General features: G+C 36.7%; 1 protein-coding gene across 1 annotated transcript; it reads right to left on the bottom strand.

The window, feature by feature from the left end:
• Window positions 1-10,356: 10,356 nt before the first annotated feature.
• On the bottom strand, window positions 10,357-17,978 carry FGG (fibrinogen gamma chain; the record flags this gene model as incomplete). The annotated part of the gene is made up of 9 exons (XM_079728469.1): window positions 10,357-10,580; window positions 11,954-12,231; window positions 13,684-13,868; window positions 15,067-15,200; window positions 15,500-15,630; window positions 17,174-17,267; window positions 17,379-17,562; window positions 17,755-17,799; window positions 17,901-17,978. 9 exons carry the CDS (start codon window positions 17,976-17,978, stop codon window positions 10,357-10,359), a joined length of 1,353 nt encoding a protein of 450 aa, XP_079584595.1.
• Window positions 17,979-23,828: the final 5,850 nt, after the last annotated feature.

The following is a 23,828-nucleotide window of genomic DNA, read 5'->3' as shown; positions in this document are numbered from 1 at the left end:
TTCCCAGCTCTGCTTTTGGACAAATTACTTTACCTCTTTATACCCCAGATTCCTCATTTTTAAAATGGGGATAGTAATAACCTATCACACATGTTTTTATGAAGAATAAATGAGTTAATCCTTGTAAAGCCCTCAGATTGCCCCATATCCAAAGGTACAGAAACTGGAAAGAAATAGTATTTTCATGGCACTTTATGTTCTCCAATAACAATTATTATTTCTTTCCAGTTTCTGTGCCTTTGGACATGCTAATTTATTTTCCCTGATCTTCATCTCCATATCAAATTTTCTTGTCTAAGAGTTGCCAGATTTAGCAAATAAAAAACCAGGATGCTTAGTTAAATTTGAATGTCAGATAAACAGCAAATATATTTTAGTGTAAGTTTGTCCCATGCAATATTCAGATGTATTCATACTAAAAATTTGTTTCTGTTGTTTATCTGAAATGCATATTTAACTGGGCATCCTGTAATATGTCTGCCAATCCTACCTTGTCTCAAATGCTGCTTCCTATGTGAAGCCAATCCTGATCATAGTATAACAGCCAAAATTTACTGAGTGTTTACTAAGTGCTGGGGACTTTTTTGGACACTTTACACAGTACCTGATTTCATGTCTCCAATTGAAAGCAATCTCTTGTTCTTTCATACTTCCTTAGCCCATGTACCACTCATGACATTTATTACTACAGGAACATTGTCCATCTCTTCCACTAGATCATAAACTTATTTGGTGACATATTTTAATGGTCTTTATATTCTCCCCAAAAGGTGTGGGGCTTCATTGAGCAAGAAAGCATGAGTGGGTTCCACTGTTGTGAAATTGAGCCCTGTCTCAGGCTCTGCGGGCATGTGAAGCTTGCTGTAAATGGGTGAGAGCTCTGGTACAAGGCAGCACCCTCCTACACTGCTTGCTCCATGGAAGGTTCTTTGTCTGATCAAGCCCACCTCTGATGTGGCTTTTCTGAAGAAGCTTCAGAGCTCAGAGAGAACCCTAGAGTCTTACCCAGGTTATGAAGGGCAATGACTCCATGGAAATCTGGGTTAACACTTGTCCACAGTGGTTGAACTAGCAAAATGCCAGGAATATATAGGATCTGAGACTGACTTCCCCAGATGTTTTCCTCTGCCCACAAGAAGTGCCTTTCTTAGGGGTAAACATGGTATATGGAAGAAGTTCCCAGACAGTAATCTGGTGAGCTTCAGGTGACTTGGCTGGACATAATCTGATTGAAAGTAAGTTAACAGAAACTAGTGTGACTGAATGCCAGCACTCTGGTGCCATGTCTGGGCTTTTCCAAGGTACCACCTGTGGCACCATCCTTGCTGTTCCATGGCTCCTTCAAGTATCTGCATGTCTCACTCCCTTACTTCATCCAGGGCTCTGCTCAGATAGCACCTCTTCAGAAATGTCTCCTTTGACCACCCTACCTGAAGGACAGCCACCCTCACATGCTATTCTTTTAACCTGAGTTGGTTTTCACTCATTTTACTTTATCACTACTGGACAGTATATATGAGAAAGTTATTTGTTTATTTTTTGTCTCTTCCACACTAAGTTTCCTGAAGCCAAGGCACACTGTCTAGTACAATGCCAGGCATAGAGTAAGTACCAGTAAGTATTTGTTGGAGTGATGGAAGGCTGTCACAGTGGCAGCACAGTGTGGTGGAAAGACAGTGGGCTTTGTAGAGAGTGAGATCTGCATACTAGCTGAGTGACATGGATAAACAAAATTCTCTGAACCAGCTTGCTTATGTGTAAGATAGAGATGACAATAATTATCTTGCAGTGTAGAGATGACAATATTTATCTTGCAGTGTTGTTGTGAGGATTACATAAAATGTAATGCTATGTAACATGTTCGATATACACATTACAAGCTCCAGAAATGGTTCCTAGAATATTCCAATGCCCCTAAATAGAAAGTTCCTATGTTATCTCTCCAGTCCCACAATTCCCTAACCAGGCACCTTTGGGGCTCTCTTTGGGCCTAGAACTGCAGGGATGAGCACCAGGCTGGGCACTTTACCTCACAAGCAAGCCTTATTATCAGCTATGGAGAAGTAGGCTTTGTTTAGACAGAAAGCCATGCAGGTGAATAGGCAACTAATAATGCAAGGAATATCATTTTTTATTGAGGTATAGTTGATGAACAATATTATATGTTTCAGGTATACAACATAGTGATTCACAATTTTTAAAGATTATAGTTCATTTACACTTATTATAAAATATTGGCTATATTCCTACGTTGTACAATATATAGGAGTATCATTGTTTAAAAGCATGTGACAATAAGGATAACTTTACAAGTGTAAAAGTGGGAAAAAATTAAGAAATTTCCAGTTTCTTAGACCAAAACCACTGTGTATTGCATTTATCCCGCAGATGACTATATCCTATTTTCCCTAGCCCTAATGAGAGGAATGTTTCATTCATTTATCCTTTGAAATTAATATAATTTCTCACAAATTATAAGTATTTAAACTCAGGGATTCACATATTTGTTATGCCATCACATCGGGCAGCACTGGAATACATTTTATTTATATGATGTATAATGTATGTAAAAAGAATAGAAATTCTATAGCTGTAATTATGTTTCACTTTTAAAATGTATCTACACACCAAAAGTTATACATGAGAGTAAAATACATAGCCAGTCATTTAAATATTTGCCACTGTGTAAACATAGACTTAAAATAGAAGCAAAACAAAATAAAATAAAACAATCCCCAGCTTTCTTTAGAATGGGGTATTTGTCCTTCTGGGGGCTACATTCCAGGAAAGTAAAAGAACATCCCTTTCTTTACCAATTTATTTTAAATGTATTGAATTCTGAGGACAGTTCACTTACTTATTCATTCATTTGACTATAACAACATTTATTGTATGTCTACTATTTGTCAGTCCTACATGCCGTGTTCTTGAGATAGAAAGACAAATAATGTATAGCCTTGTACATTCAAGTTGCTTACAGTTGGGGAGCAAATAAATACATGTGCAGCTGAGAAGTTAAACCATATAAAATTGCCATTTTTGTAGATCAAAATGATGAATGTCTGCAATTTCATATGGTTTAATCTGATATAAAACAATGAAAAAAATCCCATGAGGTAAGTTCAAAGTACTTTTAGAGCACAGAGTAGAGGCTGAAATATTGTTTCTGCATTGTTTTCTGTCACATTTTGTGTAAAATTTTCCTTAAAATATCAGATTTAATTCAAGCCTAAAAATGAAAGATGCTTTTGAAAAAATACTAATTGTAAGTCTTTTAGTATAAAAATCTGTATGAATCTATAAATTTATTATTCTCCTAATAACAAGAAGATAATGGCACCTTGACAGGAAATATTTTGTTAAAATAATATTAAGTGTACAACTGGAAAGTACCAGAATTAATTTCTAAATTTTGAAATGCTTGAATTATAAAAATATAGGAGGTTCTGGCACTTATACTACTCTTTCAGGGCCTCTGCCTCAGGTTTGGACAGCAGTGACGGATCTATAAAGGATTTACTGGAAAACACTGGAAAGGCTCCTTAGCTTTGTGTATATTATTTTCTCTCCTTGTCTCCTGCATTTCAAGAGTATTGCAGAAATTTGTTTTTAACCAATCTGCTTACTGTAAAAGGTGAGTGGGATAGTATGATGATTGATCTGAGAGGAACTAATGGGACTTTTACTTTCAGAACTCATCAGTACTCTGACTGCAGATGGTTTTCCTGGAAGTTATGGCTGTAGAAAGAAGTTGGAAATTTCCTTAAATACACAGAAATAATTCTGAACTACACTTATGAAAGTGAGAAGGGAACAAAAGAGTTTTTCTTGATGGTTCCTGATTCTATCACACTGTATTTCTCTTTAATCTCTTTATTCAGGAAAGAAATCTACTTTATTTCTTGTAATTAAACTGTTCCCAGGTGAGTAGCCATCTAATTGAATAATTTTTTTAACATTTTTGGAATTAAATTCTGTAATGTTCCAACAATAGAATGATCATCCTCTTTTTTGTTTTTATGCATGATTTTCATGGTCTTTTACTTAAGCACTTTTAATCAAGTTTCCACTAAGTCGTTATGTGTGTGTGTGATATATGTATGTATGTGTGATGAGTGTGTATGAGAGAAAGAGAGGTGAAGGTGAGGTCCCTGAGTTTTTGTCACTGCTTTACTTCCTTTGGTTTTTAACTGCATTATCAATTAAATAATTAATTTTTCAAGATAAATCAATTTTACTTATAATGTGCTTTGCTAAATTTTACTGGAATTATCAAATTCTTTGTTGAATGTGTATTAAGGTATAAATCCTTTTTTGAAAAGTAAAACCGTTATGCAGATGAATAATCAAGTGATGTATTAATATCAACAACATGAATTCATTCCACCATCATACAGCTTAAATCCATTTAATTTGGCACACTGCCAATTTCATTGTGGTTCTTCTATTAAAGATTAGCAAACATGATCCATCAGTTAGTATTTATTTAATAGGGATGCATTGAGATCTGGGGAAATAGTATCTGTGAGGTATTTAGACTTTCCACCACAAGGAATTATATGAAAATTATGGGGTAATTTAATTATCAATATCCATTTAATTCTCTGTGATTCTCCTTGAAACCTATTTTTAACAGACCATTCTATAGTAAAACCAAGGCAATTTAAAGAAGGCATTTTGGTAAAATTTTGCTTAGATAAAATTCAACAAAAAATTATTGAGCATAACAGAACAGAAACCCAAATTGAGGGACATTTTACACATACTTGACCAGTCCACCAGAATATACTCTAAACAGTCAAGTTCATGAACAACAGGAAAAGACTAAGAAATTGTTACCAAAGCTGACTAAGGAGGTATGACAACTAAATGTAACGTAACCTGGATGGGATCCTGGAACAGAAAAAGGACATTAGTGTAAAAACTGATGAAATCTGAATAAAGCATGGAAGTTAGAAAAGAGTGACTACTAGGGTTGGTCCCTTAAGTTTTGACAAATGAGCCATGGTAATGTCAGATGTTAACATTAGAGAAACTGGGTGACAGGGGTAGGGAACTCTCTGTATCTTCTATTCTGCAAATTAGAATGTATTCTGAAATTTAAAATTTATTAAAATATAAAAGCAAAAAAATTAAAGTTTTAAAATTAAGTTTCCAAACTTAACTGACATTAGATTCAAATCTCATGCAGCAATACCAATCTTAACGGCAAAAAACAATTCAGTTTTGTTTTTGCCTCTGGAGCAATTTCATATGTGATCTCATTTGACCCTTCCCATAGCTTTGTGATATAAAAAGAGCGATTTAGGAAGGAAAACATTTCCAGTCCAAGGTCTCTTAAATGTTAGATGATTTTTTTTTCTAAAAGTCACACTTTACCTATTTGTCCCTGAGGGTTCGAAAGAGGCAACTTTCATCACAGAATGGAATCTGCCCTACTCTGTTTATTTAGGGAGAGTCAACATTCAGATTTATTTAGGAAGGATTCCCATCTACCTCAGGTTACTTCATACTTTTAAGTTACCAGCAGAAGCAAACCTGGGTGAAGATCTGGGAAATGGGAGAGAGGGTCAAGAATACTGGATTTGGGATTTGGAAAAGACAGTTTTGAGCCAGTTGAAGACCTGATTAAATGTTATGATCTGAATTTATCCATTTGGACTTTCAAATATTTCCCAATGTAACTGAGATGAACAAGAGCTTAAAATTTCACCAGCCAGCCTTCCCAAAAGTCTTTAAAACCTGTTACAAAGGTGTGTTCTACAAGTCAGTGGTCAAACCTATTATCGATTCTCATAACGGGCCATGGCTACAAGGCCATTTGGGCCAAAGCTCATGTTTACAAGGCCAATCACTATCTATCTTTAGTTCATTTTCCTTCTTAAAGGAAAAAACGTATTAATAATCTTATTGGATGCAGATCGTTATTGGAGAGTGGTTATGATTTATGTACACTTTTATGGGACCAATTAATTCTCTGGTAATTCCTACGTCCCAAAGTAATTTTTGAACTGTCTCTCAAGAATCAGTATCATCAAAATTATGTTCTTTGACCATAATGAAATGAACTTAGATGTTAATTAAAAATACAGTTTTAAAAAGCACAAGCTTTGGAACCAAATAATATTCACTTTTTAAGTCTTCAGTTCAAAAGGAGATCACAGGGAGTTACAAAATACTCAGATTGTGGGTAGATCTTAACGGTGCTGAATGGAAAAAGTAATAAATATGATGAAGACCTTAGTAGTGTTTCTCAACGTGTTTATTCTAAACGACCAGTTTTATTAAATTTCTAGTCAGTCACAGACCTATTAGCTTATAAAATGCAATAAAAATAATTTCTAGTAAAATAAAATGTAAAAAAGCAAAAAAATACAAAATATAGGCCAATTTTTTAATTATTAGATTCCAAAGACATATAATTACATTTGAATAAATACAATCATCACATACATAATATAGGAAAAATGTTTCTACATGCTAATTCTCAATTTTTTTACTTATAATGCTGACTAACAAAAAAATTTGTGGATCAGCATTCTGAGAAATACTGATGTATAGCACAATGCCATTTATATAATTTAAAAATACATAACACAAACAACCCATGATTTATAAGAGTATGTGCAAATAAACATGCATCAAATCTATTACAATTGATTATTAAGGGATTAAAGGGAAGAATCAGAGTGACCCAGCACATATGAATGTGAATGGTGTGCCAGAAGTATGACTAATTTAACTTCTGTCTCTGGGACACACACACACACACACACACACACACAGGAAAGGTGTATGAAACAGTCTTTCCCACACTCGTGGTCTCTTTATCATCAACTTAGTATTTTCCATCTACTTTAACTCATCTTACTATCTTTAACTCTTTTTTTCCCCATTCTTTTTGAGCTACATCAAACTGATAAGAAATCATCAGTAGATTAATTTTCCCCAGGGTTAAATGTGTATTTTGTTTTTCACTCCGATCACCTGAATTTATATCTACAAAGATACCTACTATGTATAACTTGGCTTAGTTTATACTGTTCAGAGTTAAGAATTTTAGACCTTGTAAGCTCTCAAATATGTTGTCTATACTTACACGTTTTCACTTCCCACTCACTTTCAGCCTACCCACAAATCTGAAACATGATCTTTAAAGCCAAACTACTAAACATAACAAAGAATTGAAAAAAAAACTATAGCACTTCAGAGGTATATTTAAAAATCTTGATATTGTCCAATAAATGACTGTTCCTGTCTGCTGATTAAAGAACTCTGCCCTGTAGTTCATGACCTGAAGTCATAGTATTGGTGCATCTGTACCAGTACCCTCCTTTTTGGAAACTTCCCTCTGTGGGTTCTTCAAAGTGTGTGACCCTGCACATCTGTTTTGTACTTAGCCGCCCTATTTTGCAATGACCTGAGTTTTGTGTGCCTGGAAAGTGAAGGGAAGGGTTGGGTAATAGTTATCTGTGATTTGAGCTGTGCAGAAAAGTAATCTGTCGCTAGGAGGCTCCAAACTATTTGTTTCACTTAAAAGTAAATTTTTAAATTTGATTTGTCAAGATAATCCTTTCATTTCTATTTTATTTGTGGAGACACGATCCAGTTGAGTGTGGAAGTACATATCTTGCTTCATTTCTTAAGCTATAACCCTTCAATGTTCACCATTGAATATTAATAACTAAACAAGTAAAAATTTGAAATTCACCTTTTTATCTCTACCTAATTGGGTTTTAAGTTAACTACAAAACTAACAACGTACTCATTATAACAAACCAAACAATGCAGAGGTATAGGAGAACGTTAGAAGCCCCTTCCCACTAATCGATCCTGAATTACCCAACATGCAGACCATATATGTACTCTGGACACTCACAAAAACAGGGGCCTCCAAAATGTTTATGAAAGAATGTTATAATTGATATTTTAGAAGAAGCATTGGAAAAGTGATCATGGGAAAAATCAGAAACCTTTGGACATGTTTACATTTATTTTGTTTAGTATTTTTATTAAATTTTATAAATCGATTGAGGAGAACAAATATATACAAATAATGCATGTATGTCAAGGTTACATTTTGTTCAAAAGTATATGCATATATACTTTTACATACTTATCATTGTAGAATTGTTTTTATCTTAAAATTTCACATATTATTTAGTAAATGTTTCTATGCTCATACAGAGATATTATACTTATTATGTAATCATTGCATTCTCTTCCATTGTACTAATAAACCACCTTGCTTGTCCATTTTTCCACTGTTAAATATTTCCTAAATTTCCCATTGTAATTAAATATTTATTTAATATTTAAATATTATCTATATTTCTATAAAGAGCTATTTTCTTTTTCAAAAATAATTTTCTTGGGATAAATCACTAGAGTGATATTATTGCATTTAAACTTATGAATATTTACATAACTCGTCCTATCTATGACCAAATTGCTCACCCAAAGGATTTTATAGATTCTCAAAGGGTAGACTATATGCATTCTGAATTTAGAAGCAGTTTGGAGCATGATAAGGTGGGAACAGGTAAGGCTGGAAGCAAGACGGAAAACAAGAAGGAGGCATTTGCCATTATCCTGGCAAGAGATATATACCCCAACTAGAATGGTGGCAGTTGGCATAGAGAAGGAAATGAATATAATAAATATTTAGGAGGTGGATTTGACAGGCTTGAGGATATGAGGAGGGAGGAATAAGGAAGACTTATTGCTGGTTTTTTAGAACTTGAGAACTGGATGGAATAGAAGAGTACTGGGAGAAAGGAAGATGCTACTATGTGCTATATACCCAGCACAGGGACTAGTACAATGAAGGAAGTCAATAAATGTTAGTTGAATGAATGCCTCATGCCTACATGAATGAATGAGTGCTACAGACAATGAATCAATGTTCCTATTTTCCCAAAGCCTCACAAGTATTTGGCTGTATACCTAGAAGTTTAATTAACTGGTTTTTATCTCCTCAATAGGATGCTTTTAAAATCAGGATTTATGAGAACAAGGAAGCAAAAGAATTAGGAAAGAAATTGTGAAAAGGAAGAGAATCCAAAGCCAATGCTCAGGACTTCAGAACAACCAGACCTCCCCCCATGACCCAATAAAATTAGTCAATTACTTTCCATGTTCAACCTTATGCCAATTAATGTAAATGCAGCTATTCCTTACAGAAAGTTAGCGATTCCTGATCTCTGGCTACTGCAATAATGGCTTCATTCTGCTCAACTTGTTCAGCAGTGAGGAGCTGAGCAGATTGTTCCCTGGAGCTCTCTGTTCTGAGTTGTAATCCTCTCCAAGTGCCCACATATGGCCACAGGAGCCCAGAGCTAAAAGGATTTACTGGGAGAATCCCCAAACAGCCTTATGTCTCCAGCTGCACTGGGGTACTATGAACCTGAGTTATGTGATTGTGACATGTGTTTATGTTTTTATATCAAATTTGGTCATTTTGGGTTACTGTATTTTTCTGTATTTGTCTTATAACCCCTGGAGGGCAAAAGCCATGATTTCTATTTCCTTCATAACTTCCCAAGAGTCAAGTACAATGTTTAACATAAAGTGAACACTGAGCAACTACTGATGATTGTCCATCTGTAACTATTAAATTGAAGGAAAGTGATGGTTTTCAATGGTCAATAAAATGTACCATGTATCTAGTCTTAGGAAACAAAATGTTTATTGAAGTGGTGTGTAGATAAATTACAACCAGCATAAAACTTTTAGTGGAGTTTTCAACATGGGTTCTTTTTACTCTTAAAATGAAGTGAGGCTTTGCAAGTCCATTGTCCCATAGGAAAAATATTATATTTTTCTTTTTAGATAGAGTCATTTCATAAGTAAATCACTTTTGAAATGGTCTTTTATACGTCTCCAGCCTATGACCAAAACAAAAAATATATTAAAAAGATATAATTATCTCCATTTAAAAAGAATAGTTAGATAAGAATGATTTAGGGGTAATAAATATGGAAAAAATACTTAGTCATTTGAAATGCTCCTAGATTTTGCTCCTATTATATTAGTATATACTAAAATATTTAAGAAATAATTTAAAAAATCACCAAGACACAATGAAGTGTCATCATTAAAATGCAGACTATCACAATGATTCTATTACATATTTAGGAAATAAGCTAAAATACTATTATCTCATTAAACAAATTTTAAATAATTCTGCATTCAGTAATTTGGGAATACAGTCCAAAGTGAGTTTTAATTACCATTCAAGGCTAACTATTCTTAATAAAAGACTTAAAATTAATAAATACAGTAAGAGAAAATGGGAAGAAAATTTCATAAAAGTTTCTGAAACTTTGTGGGTTAATAGAAATGAACAGCTAACCCTCAGGGTAAAATGACTTCGTCATATTCTATTTCAACATGGTGTTCTGGTCTGACCTGTTTGGCTCCCCCAAGGTGGTGCTGCTGTCCTTCTCCAATGGCGATTCTGTTATATGGGATTAATTTCATGGTGGTTTTCTTCATTGAATACCACCGGGATTTCCAAGTGGCCCAAATAATGCCATTATCATAACCATTAGGAGTAGATGATTTTGAGTAAGTGCCGCCTACAACAAATGGTAGATGCACATATCACCGCTCTTGAAGCTCCTCCCCTCAGAAAGTCTATAAAGAACTGTCTCTTATGAATTCCATTGTCATATGCATCAGATTTTATAGTGTTATCTACTAACTGAAAACATCCTTAAAGACTCCTAAATTCTCCATTTACAACTGACATAAACTTATTATTAAACAAACTCTTACAGCTGTGTTGTGCTTTCTGGTCACATCCATACTTTAAATGTATTCACTGCTAACAGGCTTAGAACCCCAAATTTCCCCAACTGGTCTCTCTCCCTAAGTTTAGCCATCCTGGATTCAGCTATTATGGACCACCTTTCTGAAAACAGGTCATAATTCCTCATCAGATGATCTCAGGTCATCTGAAAAACACAATTCTACTGGAAAATACGAGGAGCTCTAGAAAGCAGTTCTGGAATGTTATTTTATATCTCCATTATAAAGTGGAGGCTAGGCTGAAGTGCCTTCACCTCGTTCCTGGACACTAGATCTCAGGTGATTTTGTAAGGGATTGTCGGAGTCTAGTACTGGAGGGTACCACAAGCTATCAACACGGCTACTCTGGATCATATGGATCGGGCACCTTCCCTGAGAGCTTCTTCTAATTACATGGTTTGTTGGTGCAAAGCTAAGTTAGGTTTCAAAAAAAAAAGCATTGTGAAAACCAAAAGGTAAGTTTAAGTAGTTTTTAAGAGGATTCCAAGTCACCTTTTGGCTAAGACAGTGCCCTAAGGAGGGAAGATTGTTCATTTTAATGGGTGAGGGTTTCCCCATGCATACCTGTTGGGTAGTTACAATAGTTTGTCAGTAAGTAAAACCAGTGCTCAGAACTACTCCAGTCTTAGAGCAAACTATAGCTTGCCCTCCCCTTGTCCTAAAATAAGTGTCTACACTCCTCAGGCTGGACTCCTCCCCTCTTAAGCTTTCATGGACATCTGCCCTCACCAATACACCCCTGCTCTTTGCTTAATTCCTCCAGACACCTACTCACTGCTTACTGGATCTATCTGACACATAGTTCATGGGAAGCTGAACCAAGCTACTGTGTTAACAAGCATAAACATGGTAATGTTAGTCCATCCAGATCATATATATGGTAAGCCTAGAGGAGACACCACAATCCAAAGTATCAACTCTGATGGAGGCACGATGAATACCACTGCATAGTTTGTAGCAGTTGGATTTCTTGTAGAAGGACAATTTCAGATATAAGCTAGCAGTATTCAATTCTGATTTAAAATAAAGAACTATATAATAAGCTCTCAATATCTTTATTCATTTCCTTATATTTATTTATTACCTTTTATAAAAATATAGACTATGCACAAATTCATGCATCTAAGGAAGAAAGCCATACCTTGGTAATAAATTCCATTGAGGTGGCCAGCATGACATTTGTTCATCCACCAACCAGATCCATCCTGTTCAGCACAGTTGCCTTCAAACTTATCATTGTCATTGTCCCAGGTACTGAACTGCATGCCATTGTGGGATGTGAAAAACTTGTCACTAGTATCCTCGCCAAAATCGTAGCCATCAAACGCATCTCCAGCATCTCCACCAATGAAGTAGGCATATGTCATGCGGTATTTGTCATTTTCACCTGTCACCCTGAACGTAGCATAGTCTGCAGTACTACAAAGAAGGGAATAGAGACCTTAGACCCTGAGCCTCAGAAGGCATCTCAGAAGTTCTCTCTTTCATAGGACAATTGTTTGGAATTTTTAACTTTGCTTCTTAATCTGAAATATGCTCATTGAATAAAAATTTCTGCAAATCTGGCAAGGGAAAATGGATGTGGGAACCAACACCACCCAGGATGGGTCTAGACGCCTTCAAGGAAGGCTTCTAGTTCCAGGAAGACTAAACATTTCAGCCTTCTGAATGCTTTTTGCCTATAGGATCCTAATATCCAACCCAGATATGTGGATGAACCTGACTAATTTCATATTTTCCACTATTATCTCAGTATATAGCATGTACACACAGTTCTCATAAACAACATTAATTATCTGACAGTGAGTGACAAACAATGCAGCAAACTTGAAGGAGCTACAGTTTCATTAGCCACTCATACCATCTAAAGTGTGAAGTCCTAAAGGGGTTTTCCTTTCCCAAGGTAGTGTGGTGGTGACAAGAAGGAGGGTTTCCTCAAGCATCACAAAAAGAAGTTCCCTGTATGGCCCACAAACCATGAGCTATAGGATCAGAGAGAGATTCTCCCCTGGAAAAAGTTGTGAATGAGGGCCAGAATTCTATGGAGTTCAGGGATGAATGGGCTTTGGTGCATGAACAGAGATTTCCAGAAAACATTTAGCTTCCCTGATCTCTAGGACTTGGGATATAGGAGATGTTCTCATAGGAAGTCTACTGACTATGGTATTATACTTTCTGGTTAAAAACTTAAAAAAGTAAAAATACGTATTTGGGCACAGACTATATTTCATCATGCCATAGACATAACAAGAGGGTTGGATATTGTTTTTAATTTTAATTAGGCATACAACACTCAAAGTGCCCAGACAGCTCTAGCTCACCAAAGAAGCCAGCTGGTTTCATTTTAAAGTAACTCCTGGATTTGACTGACTGAATAGTCATTAAAGCACTGGGAAATCTGAAGAAGCTAGATTCACTCTTTAACAAGGATAATCACTAAGAGGATGGGTTGTAGAGTTAAGCTACCTGAGTTTAAATCCAACCTTTACCATATACCAACGATGCAACCTTGGAAAAGTTAACCTGTAAAATGGGATTAATAGTAGTTCCTGCCTCATGAAACAGTTATTTGGATTAGATTAAATTATAATTTCATGTTCAATTTATGGTACATATTAAATGCTCAGAAAATACTAGCTATTATTTTGTATGGTTCCAGGGTAAGTGGATTGTACCAGAAAACTTAGATCCTGCCTAAATAGGACCTAGCAACTTGCACTGCCCAAGAACCAAACTGACTTCTGGGGAACATAGTTGGATGTGCTCTTCGCATCTGTCAGACTGTCTTCCCCACTGTTCTGCTGAGAGCTGGAAAGTGCACACTCCAGACTGTCTCTACGGCAAAAAGTTAAAAGTCCTTTCTAATAGTACCTGGTTCTGCCATTCCAGTCCTCCAGCTGCACTCTTAATACATATGGGATGGTAGACTGTGTGCTTATCAAATGAATCTTCTCATTTCCCAGCCAAAATTCTGTGTTTCCAGTAGGAGACAGATGTCCAAACCCTTCTTTATATTGAATCCAGTTTTTCTTGAAATCCACACTGCCATCAAGCCTCTAATTACACAATTGCATGGGCAAAAGGAGAGAGTGGATTATCAGTGCACATAAAAAAAAATTATAAACATTTTGTCCAAAATATGGAGGGTATGATTTCATCATTTACTAAGTGACCCTGGGCTAGCTGCTTCAGTTTTCTCACCTATCAAGTAGGAATAATGATGCTTACTTCTTAGGGTTGTTGCAGGGATTACACCAGAGAATGTAAAAGTACTTAAAAGAGTGACTAGCACATGATAAATTATAAATTAGTAGTTTTAAAACTACTAGTAGTAGTTTTAACTACTATAACTACTAGTAGTTATAAAACTAGTAGTTTTTTTTGTTTGTTTGTTTGTTTGTTTTTGCGGTATGCGGGCCTCTCCCTGTTGTGGTCTCTCCCGTTGTGGAGCACAGGCTCTTGGACGCGCAGGCTCAGCGGCCATGGCTCACGGGCCCAGCCGCTGCGCGGCATGTGGGATCTTCCCGGACTGGGGCACGAACCCGTGTCCCCTGCATCGGCAGGCGGACTCTCAACCACTGCGCCACCAGGAAAGCCCAAAACTAGTAGTTTTAAAGACTCCTAGAAGACTCCAGAACACCAGCTTGATGTTGCTGATTCTTGTACTGATGGTAGAAAGGTCAACCTATTGCTACCAGCCAGAGCTCCCATCACTCACTGGCTCTGAGTGCCCCCTGCAGGATTAGTTGTAACAGTGGTCAAAGGTAAACAGAATGCAAGAGGATTTGCAGTGGGTGCCTGGGGCTGGCAAAGGCAATTGCGGGTCCTGGTCTTGGAACAGCCTAAGTGTATCCTCTGGGCGACATCATCTTCTTCTGATGGGCAGCCCTAGGTCTTGATGTACCTGTCAAGAGAGGTCTCTTCGAGTTCTTTGTCACTATGATATTGTGATTATGTGCCATCATGAATCTACAACAGCAGGGCCAGCATAGTAGAGAGTCACAGCACAAACTGAAACCAGACTATGTCCTTACTCTGTTACTTATTAGTTATGTGACTTTGGACAAGTTATTGATACTCAGCCTCTTGTGCCTGTTTCCTCCTCTGTAAATAGGGTTAAGGAGGCAAAAAGTACTGCAAAGGGAAGTTGTGAGTGTTAATTGAGTTAATGTTCACAAGGTGCTTGGAAACATATCGGGCATATAGCAGAACAATTAGGTGTCTATTAAATACACACGATGTGGGAAAAAATACCATCTGAAACACAGTCCATCCATTTCCAGACCCGTCAATTTCACAGTAGACTAAGAACGGCTGCTTAGCTTTCAGAGGTTTGATAAAGTAAATCCCACTCTCTCTGGCCCCCTTATTGGCAATGTCTTGACAATCTGAAAAAGAAGAAATTTTTGTGGTGGTTTGAAATCCAGGTAAGACTGTGCCAGCCTTGAAAATGAAATTTTTAACATGTCGTAAACTATTCATTTCCTGAGAAGTATTTTCTTACTTCTCACGTGATTATTCCTTTCAAAGTATTTTTTCAGCTAGTCAAGAAAAGTATAAACAGACTGTTTAGATTTAATAGCTAGACATTTCCCAATGTATTTGTATACATTCCAATACATATAATCTCCTTTACTTTTTATATTTGCTTTGATGAACTTAATCCCAATATAAAAGTTTCACTTACCTTTCCCAGTTGTATCATGTATCTTCACTGTATCTTGACAAGGTTCCTGACACTTTGCTTCCAGTTGGACCACTTTCTGTTTCAGGTTGATGATTTTTTGATTATTTGAATTATATATTTCCTGCAAAAATCTATAAGCAAAATAATAAGATAACAGAGTATTCCTTTTAGAGGAATAATTTTGTATATTCTTTTTAAAATATCACCTTATTTTCTCAAGAATTATTTCCTGATAAATTACTCCATTCTTGGAAAATGTGTAAAATGATGTTAATAAATAAATTGAGGTGAATTAAAATTCTAAGCTTTTTGGAAAAGAAAGTAACAGGGTCCTTGCCAATAAACAGTATCATTGTTAAGTGGCCTTTCTGAATTTTATCTTTTGCATAAAGAGCAGCAGATATGATGTACACAAGTGATGAGGCTGATTAATAGGAAGACCATCTGGTGATTATTCTTGGGACAATATTCTTAGGGAAGGAAAGTCCCTGTTCCAAAATTCACATGTGCTGAAGCATTATTCCTTTTCACTTGTGGATTTCCTGAGGATCTGTTTATGGACTTCAATCTTATAACTTACATAGGAAAAGTATCTGGGGCACTACCTTTCCTAAAATAAAATAACAGACATTTTCCCTTTCTTCTTAATGTTTCTATTTACATAGCTTCAGAAAAAGGCTGGGGGAAGTTAACAATCCTGCTTTTGTTGTTTCTCACAGGGTTGCTTGTACATATTCAGAAATGATAGAAAACTATCTACAGTACATAGACTGTCATCTCTTTCTTTGAGGTACAGGATAGACAAACTATTTGACCACGTTTTTCTCTACTGCGCCTTAGAAAATTTCTGCACTGTAGTCTCCTTCAACTTCAATGATGGGCAATAATAATGCAAATCATAATGCTAATAATATCACAATAACAATAATAATAATAGCTCTCTGATATCAAAAAGAGGATAAATCCCTCCTGGGCCACTTTTCCTCAGCCACCATTTATCTCAATTTCTTATACTACTTTGAGAACAATTTAGGAAAAAAATTGAGGAAGAAACTAAAACTGTATCTGAGACCCTATGTTCAGAAAGTCTACGAGTCCCTGGGAAGTTGTTAACAGAAACATTTTACTTTCAAGGGAAGGGAGGAGAATACGTAATTGCAGGTTCCATGATCAACAGGTAGCTTTACAATGTTTGTTACACTTATCTCTTAGAACACATTTTTTCTGCTCTGCCTTCAATATGATTTACTTTTGCAGCCAAGATTCTTCCTATGTCTCTGCTTACAAATTCCTCACCACACATTTGTTGACATCCTTATAAAAAGAATTTTATTTTCAACACCCATATTCCCATCAGTTTGAATTTACATTGTAAGACAAATGGGGGTGAGAGGAAACATTTTGGTAAATATGGTCATAAAGCATTTGAAAACACCTAAAACATCTTTCTCCCACATGATTATTTTCTTCCACATCATTATTAAAAAGCAATTACAATCCAATACCACTCATATTGCCTAAATACTTCTATCTCCACTGTGTTCTAGATGGTCAGGCATCATGTCAATTAGCTACAAGTAGAAAAAAATTAAAAGATTTCTTCTACTGAAGCTTGGAATATTGAGTAAACACTAGCTCAGTCTTGGAGAGCAAATTGAAACAAAAAATGCTTACCGAACTGTTGATTCATGTGTTAAAATCAATGTATCATATTTCATAATTTCCTCCAACATTTTCTTGGAATTCTTGGTAGCACTCTCTATCCCATCTGTAACATGGGATCAGAGACATAAAAATATGTAAACAAACAGAACCACTGAAATAACAGCAAAGGAACTTCACAGATGAAGTTCTCAGTCAGTGGTGGTTAGATTCTCACTTGGCTTTGCTGATCCATCAGAGCGGTAGCTGATCTGGATTGCTTTGACCAACTCTCTGGCTTCCGATGTCTTGTTCTCAACCTGACGTAAGATGCCTTCCAAATTCTGTAGATCCTTGTCTATACTGGTTTGGTAAGTAGACAGGAAATCTGCAATTCCACAGGTAGTTGGGCAATAACTACCCTGAAAATACAATAATAGAGTGCTTTAAAATCCTGATAAAAAGCTACATAAGATCTACTAATCAAAATAGGTAAAATCTAGACTACCTTTAAAAAAATGTCTAAACTGCCAAATGATATTTGTGAGAAAATTTCTTTTATTTCTCTGCCCACGTCCAGTGCAAACACAGCGAGAAACATAAAAACTACTTACAAATCTTTCATCTAAGATGCAGCAGTTGTCTCGGGTAGCAATATACTAGAGGAGGAAAATACAGACATTTCACTAGTTTATCGTATATTTTCTTATTTTTAAGCTTTCCGTTTAAAACAAATACATTTTGTAAACAGCACACTTACTGCCAGGCATGTTGAAGAGAGCAATGAAAGAGTGTAGAAGCAGAGGATTAAACTCCGGGGGTGCGAGGACCAACTCATGGTGTCGGGGGTGCCCGGTGGTCCAAGCCTGAAGGGTCAGAACTGTGACATGTCGGCTCCAATTGTCCCTTTATTTAAGCTCCGAGGATGGCAGGACCGCCAGTGGCTGGAGCTGATCACGGGGCTTTCTTACCGGGGGGGGGGGGGGGGGGGGGCGGGATGTCTTTCCAGTCTCTTTGTCCTCATCCTGGCCCCGGACTAATGTTTAGTCAGGTTCCCAGGTTTTGCACACAGGTCTAAGCTCCTCCTTTCTGGCCCAGCTCAACCCTTCTCCTGTGAAGCCAACTCTTCTGCAAAGGCTAGTGAAGCATTAGCCTTAGTTGCGATGAGGAGGGAGGGGGCCGGGGAGGCTGCGTGTTGCAACAGCTTCCAGTACAGGCTGAGAGAACAAACACACAGCTGACCTCGGCCAGAACAAACCGCCCCAACCCTAAGACGGAGCCTGGTACCATAACCCAAATACCCCAAATTACCGCAAGTCCTTTCTTAGACCTGCGATGAAGGAACATCATTATTTTTAACCTGTGCCTATGGCAGGTGGAGGCTTTGCCTTCCACCAGGTCTCAGCATGTCACTCTTGTCAGGAATGAATGACACTGGAAATGTATTCCTGCCCCACTGTGTTGGCCATTTTCTTTTAATTGAAATATAATTAACATATAACATTATATTAGTTTCAACTGTGCAACATGATTTGATATTAGTATATATTATGAAATGATCACCACAATAAGTCTAGTTAACATCTGTCAGCACACATAGTTACAAAAAACTTTTCTTTTTTTCTTGTGATGAGAACTTTTAAGACCTACCCTCTTAGCAACTTTCAAATATGCAATACGGTACTATTAACTATAATCCCCATGCTGTACATTATATCCCCTGGACTTATTTTATAGCTGGAAGTCTGTAACTTTGGACCCCCTTCACCTATCTATTGACTATTTTCATAGGCTCTCAGTTTGCAGTGGTTTTTTTTCCCAGATGGTAGCCTAAGGATACATGCCCCCCTCTCATTTTATTTCTTTTATTTTGTTAACTTTTTTTTTAATTGCAGTATAGTTAATGTACAATGTTGTCTTAGTTTCAGGTGTACAGCAAAGTAATTCAGTTATATATATATGTGTGTGTGTGTGTGTGTGTGTGTGTGTGTGTGTATACACTTTTTCAGATTCTTTTCTTATTACAGGTTATTACAAGATATTGAATATAGCTCCCTATGCTATACAGTAGGTCCTTATTCGTTATCTATTTTACACATAGTAGTGTGTATATGTTAATCCCAAACTCCTAATTTATCTTTCCCCCACCCCATCCCCTTTGGTAACCATAAGTTTGTTTTCTATGTCTTTGAGTCTATTTCTGCTTTGTAAAAAAGTTCATTTGTACCATTTTTTTAAGATTCCACACAAATGTGATACCATATGATATTCATCTTTCTCTGTCTAACTTACTTCACTTTGTATGATAATCTCGAGGTCCACCTATGTTGCTGCAAATGGCATTATTTCATTCTTTTTTATGGCTGAGGAATATTCCATTGTGTATATACCACACAGCTTCTTTACCCATTCATCTGTCGATGGACACTTAGGTTGCTTCCATGTCCTGGCTACTGTAAATAGTGCTGCAATCAACATTGGAGGGCATACATCCTTTCGAATTATGGTTTTCTCCAGATATATGCCCAGGATTGGGATTGCAGGATCATATGGTAGCTCTATTTTTAGTTTCTTAAGGAATCTCCATAAGTTCTCCACTGTGACTGCACCAATTTATCAATACATTCCCACCGACAGTGTAGTGAGGTTTTGAACTCAACTCCTCCCTCGGTCTGGAAGCACCAGCTGGTGGGGCACCACACCTGCTGCAGAGGGGAAACAAGTCAGAAGCCTACTTTGTTTTCTCTGAGGTTCCATCTCGTTACCACAGAGGACACCCTAGCTACAGGAGGCAGGGGCTAGGACAATCCACGTCGCATATATGTGACTGGGAGCATAACTGAAGGAAAGGGCACAAAATGAAATATTAGGCAGGAGCTGTCCTTTTCACTCTCCCCTAGAGCTTCCTTGTATATTGGGACAACATGCTTATCATCATCTCCTACTGATAATTTACATTATGCAGTATCATTACCCCTACTTTTAATATCCCTCATTTCATTCTCTGAAAGCAAGCTTACTGCAAATTTTGATTAAATATTTAGTGGGAGAAATACATCTAAATTGAAAGAAATACTAATACTTCAACGTTTAATCCTAAATCTTTACAAAGGAATACTTGTTTTGACTTGAAACAAAGATAAATGTTCCTACTCAGTAAATAATCAATAATTATTATAACAAAATGAGTACATCAAAACCAGATTTGTTGCCTTTTCTTTCCTCCTTAACAGTTACCCTCTCTGACTTACCAATCATTGCCAATCACATCACCAACCACCAGCCAATTAAAGCCTCACAGTCATCCTCCTTGTTTATTCATCTCATCAGTTGTCGAAGCTTATTATTAAAACTATTTTCTCACTGTCAATTCTTTTTTTTAAATAAATTTACTTATTTTATTTATTTATTTTTGGCTTCATTGGATCTTCATTGCTGCATGTGGGCTTTCTCTAGTTGTGGTGAGCGTGGGCTACTCCTCATTGTGGTGTAAAGTCTTCTCATTGCAGTGGCTTCTCTCTGCAGTGTTGCAGAGCACTGGCTCTAGGCTTACAGGCTTCAGTAGTTGTGGCACGAGGGCTCAGTAGTTGTGGCTTGTGGGATCTAGAGCTCAGTCTCTGTAGTTGTGGCACACGGGCTTAGTTGCTCTGTGGCATGTGGGATCTTCCCAAACCAGGGCTCGAATCCGTGTCCCCTGCATTGGCAGTCTGATTCTTTTTTTATTTTTTTAACATCTTTATTGGAGTAGAATTGCTTTACAATGGTGTGTTAGTTTCCGCTGTATAACAAAGTGAATCAGCAATACATAAACATATATCCCCATATCTCCTCTCTCTTGCATCTCCCTCACACCCTCCCTATCCCACCCCTCCAAGTGGACACAAAGCACCGAGATGATCTCCATGTGCTATGTGGCTGCTTCCCACTAGCTATCTATTTTACATTTGGTAGTGTATATATGTCCATGCCACTCTCTCACTTTGTCACAGCTTACCCTTCCCCCTCCCCGTGTCCTCAAGTCCATTCTCTACGTCTGCGTCTTTGTTCCTGTCCTGCCCCTAGGTTCTTCAGAACCTTTTTTTTTTTTTTAGATTCCATATATATGTGTTAGCATACAGTATTTGTTTTATCTTTCTGACTTACTTCACTCTGTATGGCAGTCTCTAGGTCCATCCACCTCATTACAAGAAACTCAATTTCATTTCTTTTTATGGCTGAGTAATATTCCATTGTATATATGTGCCACATCTTCTTTATCCGTTCATCTGCTGATAGACACTTAGGTTGCTTCCATGTCCTGGCTATTGTAAATAGAGCTGCAATGAGCATTGTGGTACATGACTCTTTTTGAATTATGGTTTTCTCAAGGTATATGCCCAGTAGTGGGATTGCTGGGTCATATGGTAGTTTTAGTTTTAGTTTTTTAAGGAACCTCCATATTGTTCCCCATAGTGGCTGTATCAATTTACATTCCCACCAACAGTACAAGAGGGTTCCCTTTTCTCCACACCCTCTCCAGCATTTACTGTTTGTAGATTTTTTGATGATGCCCATTCTGACCAGAGTGAGGTGATACCTGATTGTAGTTTTGATTTGCATTTCTCTAATGATTAGTGAGGTTGAGTATCCTTTCATGTGTTTGTTGGCAATCTGTATATCTTCTTTGGAGAAATGTCTGTTTAGATCTTCTGCCTATTTTTGGATTGTGTTGGGTTTTTTTTGATATTGAGCTGCATGAGCTGCTTGTATATTTTGGAGATTAATCCTTTGTCCGTTGATTTGTTTACAAATATTTTCTCCCATTCTGAGGGTTGTCTTTTGGTCTTGTTTATGGTTTCCTTTGCTGTGCAAAAGCTTTTAAGTTTTATTAGGTCCCATTTGTTTATTTTTGTTTTTATTTCCATTTCTCTAGGAGGCGGGTCAAAAAGGATCTTGCTGTGATGTATGTCATAGAGTGTTCTTCCTATGGTTTCTTCTAAGAGTTTTATAGTGTCTGGCCTTACATTTAGGTCTTTAATCTATTTTGAGTTTATTTTTGTGTATGGTGTTAGGGAGTGTTCTAATTTCATTCTTTTACATGTAGCTGTCCAGTTTTCCCAGCACTGTTTATTGAAGAGGCTGCCTTTTCTCTGTTGTATATTCTTGCCTCCTTTATCAAAGATAAGGTGGACCATATGTGTGTGGGTTTATGTCTGGGCTTTCTATCCTGTTCCATTGATCTATATTTCTGTTTCTGTGCCAGTACCATACTATCTTAATTACTGTAGCTTTTTAGTATAGTCTGAAGTGCGGGAGCCTGATTCCTCCAGCTCTGTTTTTCTTTCTCATGATTGTTTTGGCTATTCAGGGTCTTGTGCTTCCATACAAACTGTGAAACATTTTGTTCTAGTTCTGTGAAAAATGCCAGTGGTAGTTTGATAGGGATTGCATTGAATTTGTAGATTGCTTTGGGTAGTATAGTCATTTTCACAATGTTCATTCTTCCAATCCAAGAACAAGAACATATCTCTCCATCTGTTTGTATCATCTTTAATTTCTTTCATCAGTGTCTATAGATTTCTGTATACAGGTCTTTTGTCTGCTTAAGTTAGGTTTATTCCTAGGTATTTTATTCATTTTGTCGTGATGGTAAATGGGATTGTTTCCTTAATTTTTCTTTCTTATCTTTCACTGTTATTGTATAGGAGTGCAAGATATTTCTGTGCATTAATTTTGTACCCTGCTACTTTATGAAATTCATTGATTAGCTCTAGTAGTTTTCTGGTATCATCTTTGGGATTCTCTATGTATAGTGTCATGTCATCTGCAAACAGTGACAGTTTTACTTCTTCTTTTCCAATTTGGATTCCTTTTATTTCTTCTTCTTCTCTGAATGCTATGGCTAAAGCTTCAAAAAATATGTTGAATAATAATGGTGAGAGTGGGCAACCTTGTCTTGTTCCTGATCTTAGAGGAAATGGTTTCAGTTTTTCACCATTGAGAATGATGCTGGCTGTGGGTTTGTCATATATGGCCTTTAGTATGTTAAGTTACCTCTATGCCTACTTTCTGAAGGGTTTTATCATAAATGGGTATTGAATTTTGTCAAAAGCTTTCTCTGCATCTATTGAGATGATCATACGGTTTTTCTCCTTCAGTTTGTTAATATGGTGTATCACATTGATTGATTTGTGTATATTGAAGAATCCTTGCATTCCTGTAATAAACCCTACTTGATCATGGTGTATGATCCTTTTAATGTGCTGTTGGGTTCTGTTTGCTAGTATTTTGTTGAGGATTTTTGCATCTATGTTCATCAGTGATATTGGTCTATAGTTTTTTTTTGTGACATCTTTGTCTGGTTTTGGTATCAGGGTGATGGTGGCCTCATAGAATGAGTTTGGGAGTGTTCCTCCCTCTGCTGTATTTTGGAAGAGTTTGAGAAGAATAGGTATTAGTTCTTCTCTAAATATTTGATAGAATTCGGGTAGGTGGATTCTTACCACTGCACCACAAGGGAAGCCTTCACTGTCACTTCTGTTTTATTGCTATTTTCTATTTTCACGGCCAATGTCCTAGAGAAGACCCTTTTATTTCTTGTCTATACTGCTTGTCTATGCTGCCTATTAACTGATTTCCCTTCCTCCACTTCAGTTACCTCCTGCTCCAAATCAGTTGTCATATTGCAGACAGATTCATCTTCTTATAA

This window comes from Hyperoodon ampullatus (genome assembly GCF_949752795.1).
Source record: "Hyperoodon ampullatus genome assembly, chromosome: 1".
In the NCBI taxonomy this organism is placed as follows: Eukaryota; Metazoa; Chordata; class Mammalia; order Artiodactyla; family Ziphiidae; genus Hyperoodon; species Hyperoodon ampullatus.
This window is presented reverse-complemented; position numbering and strand designations above follow the sequence as displayed.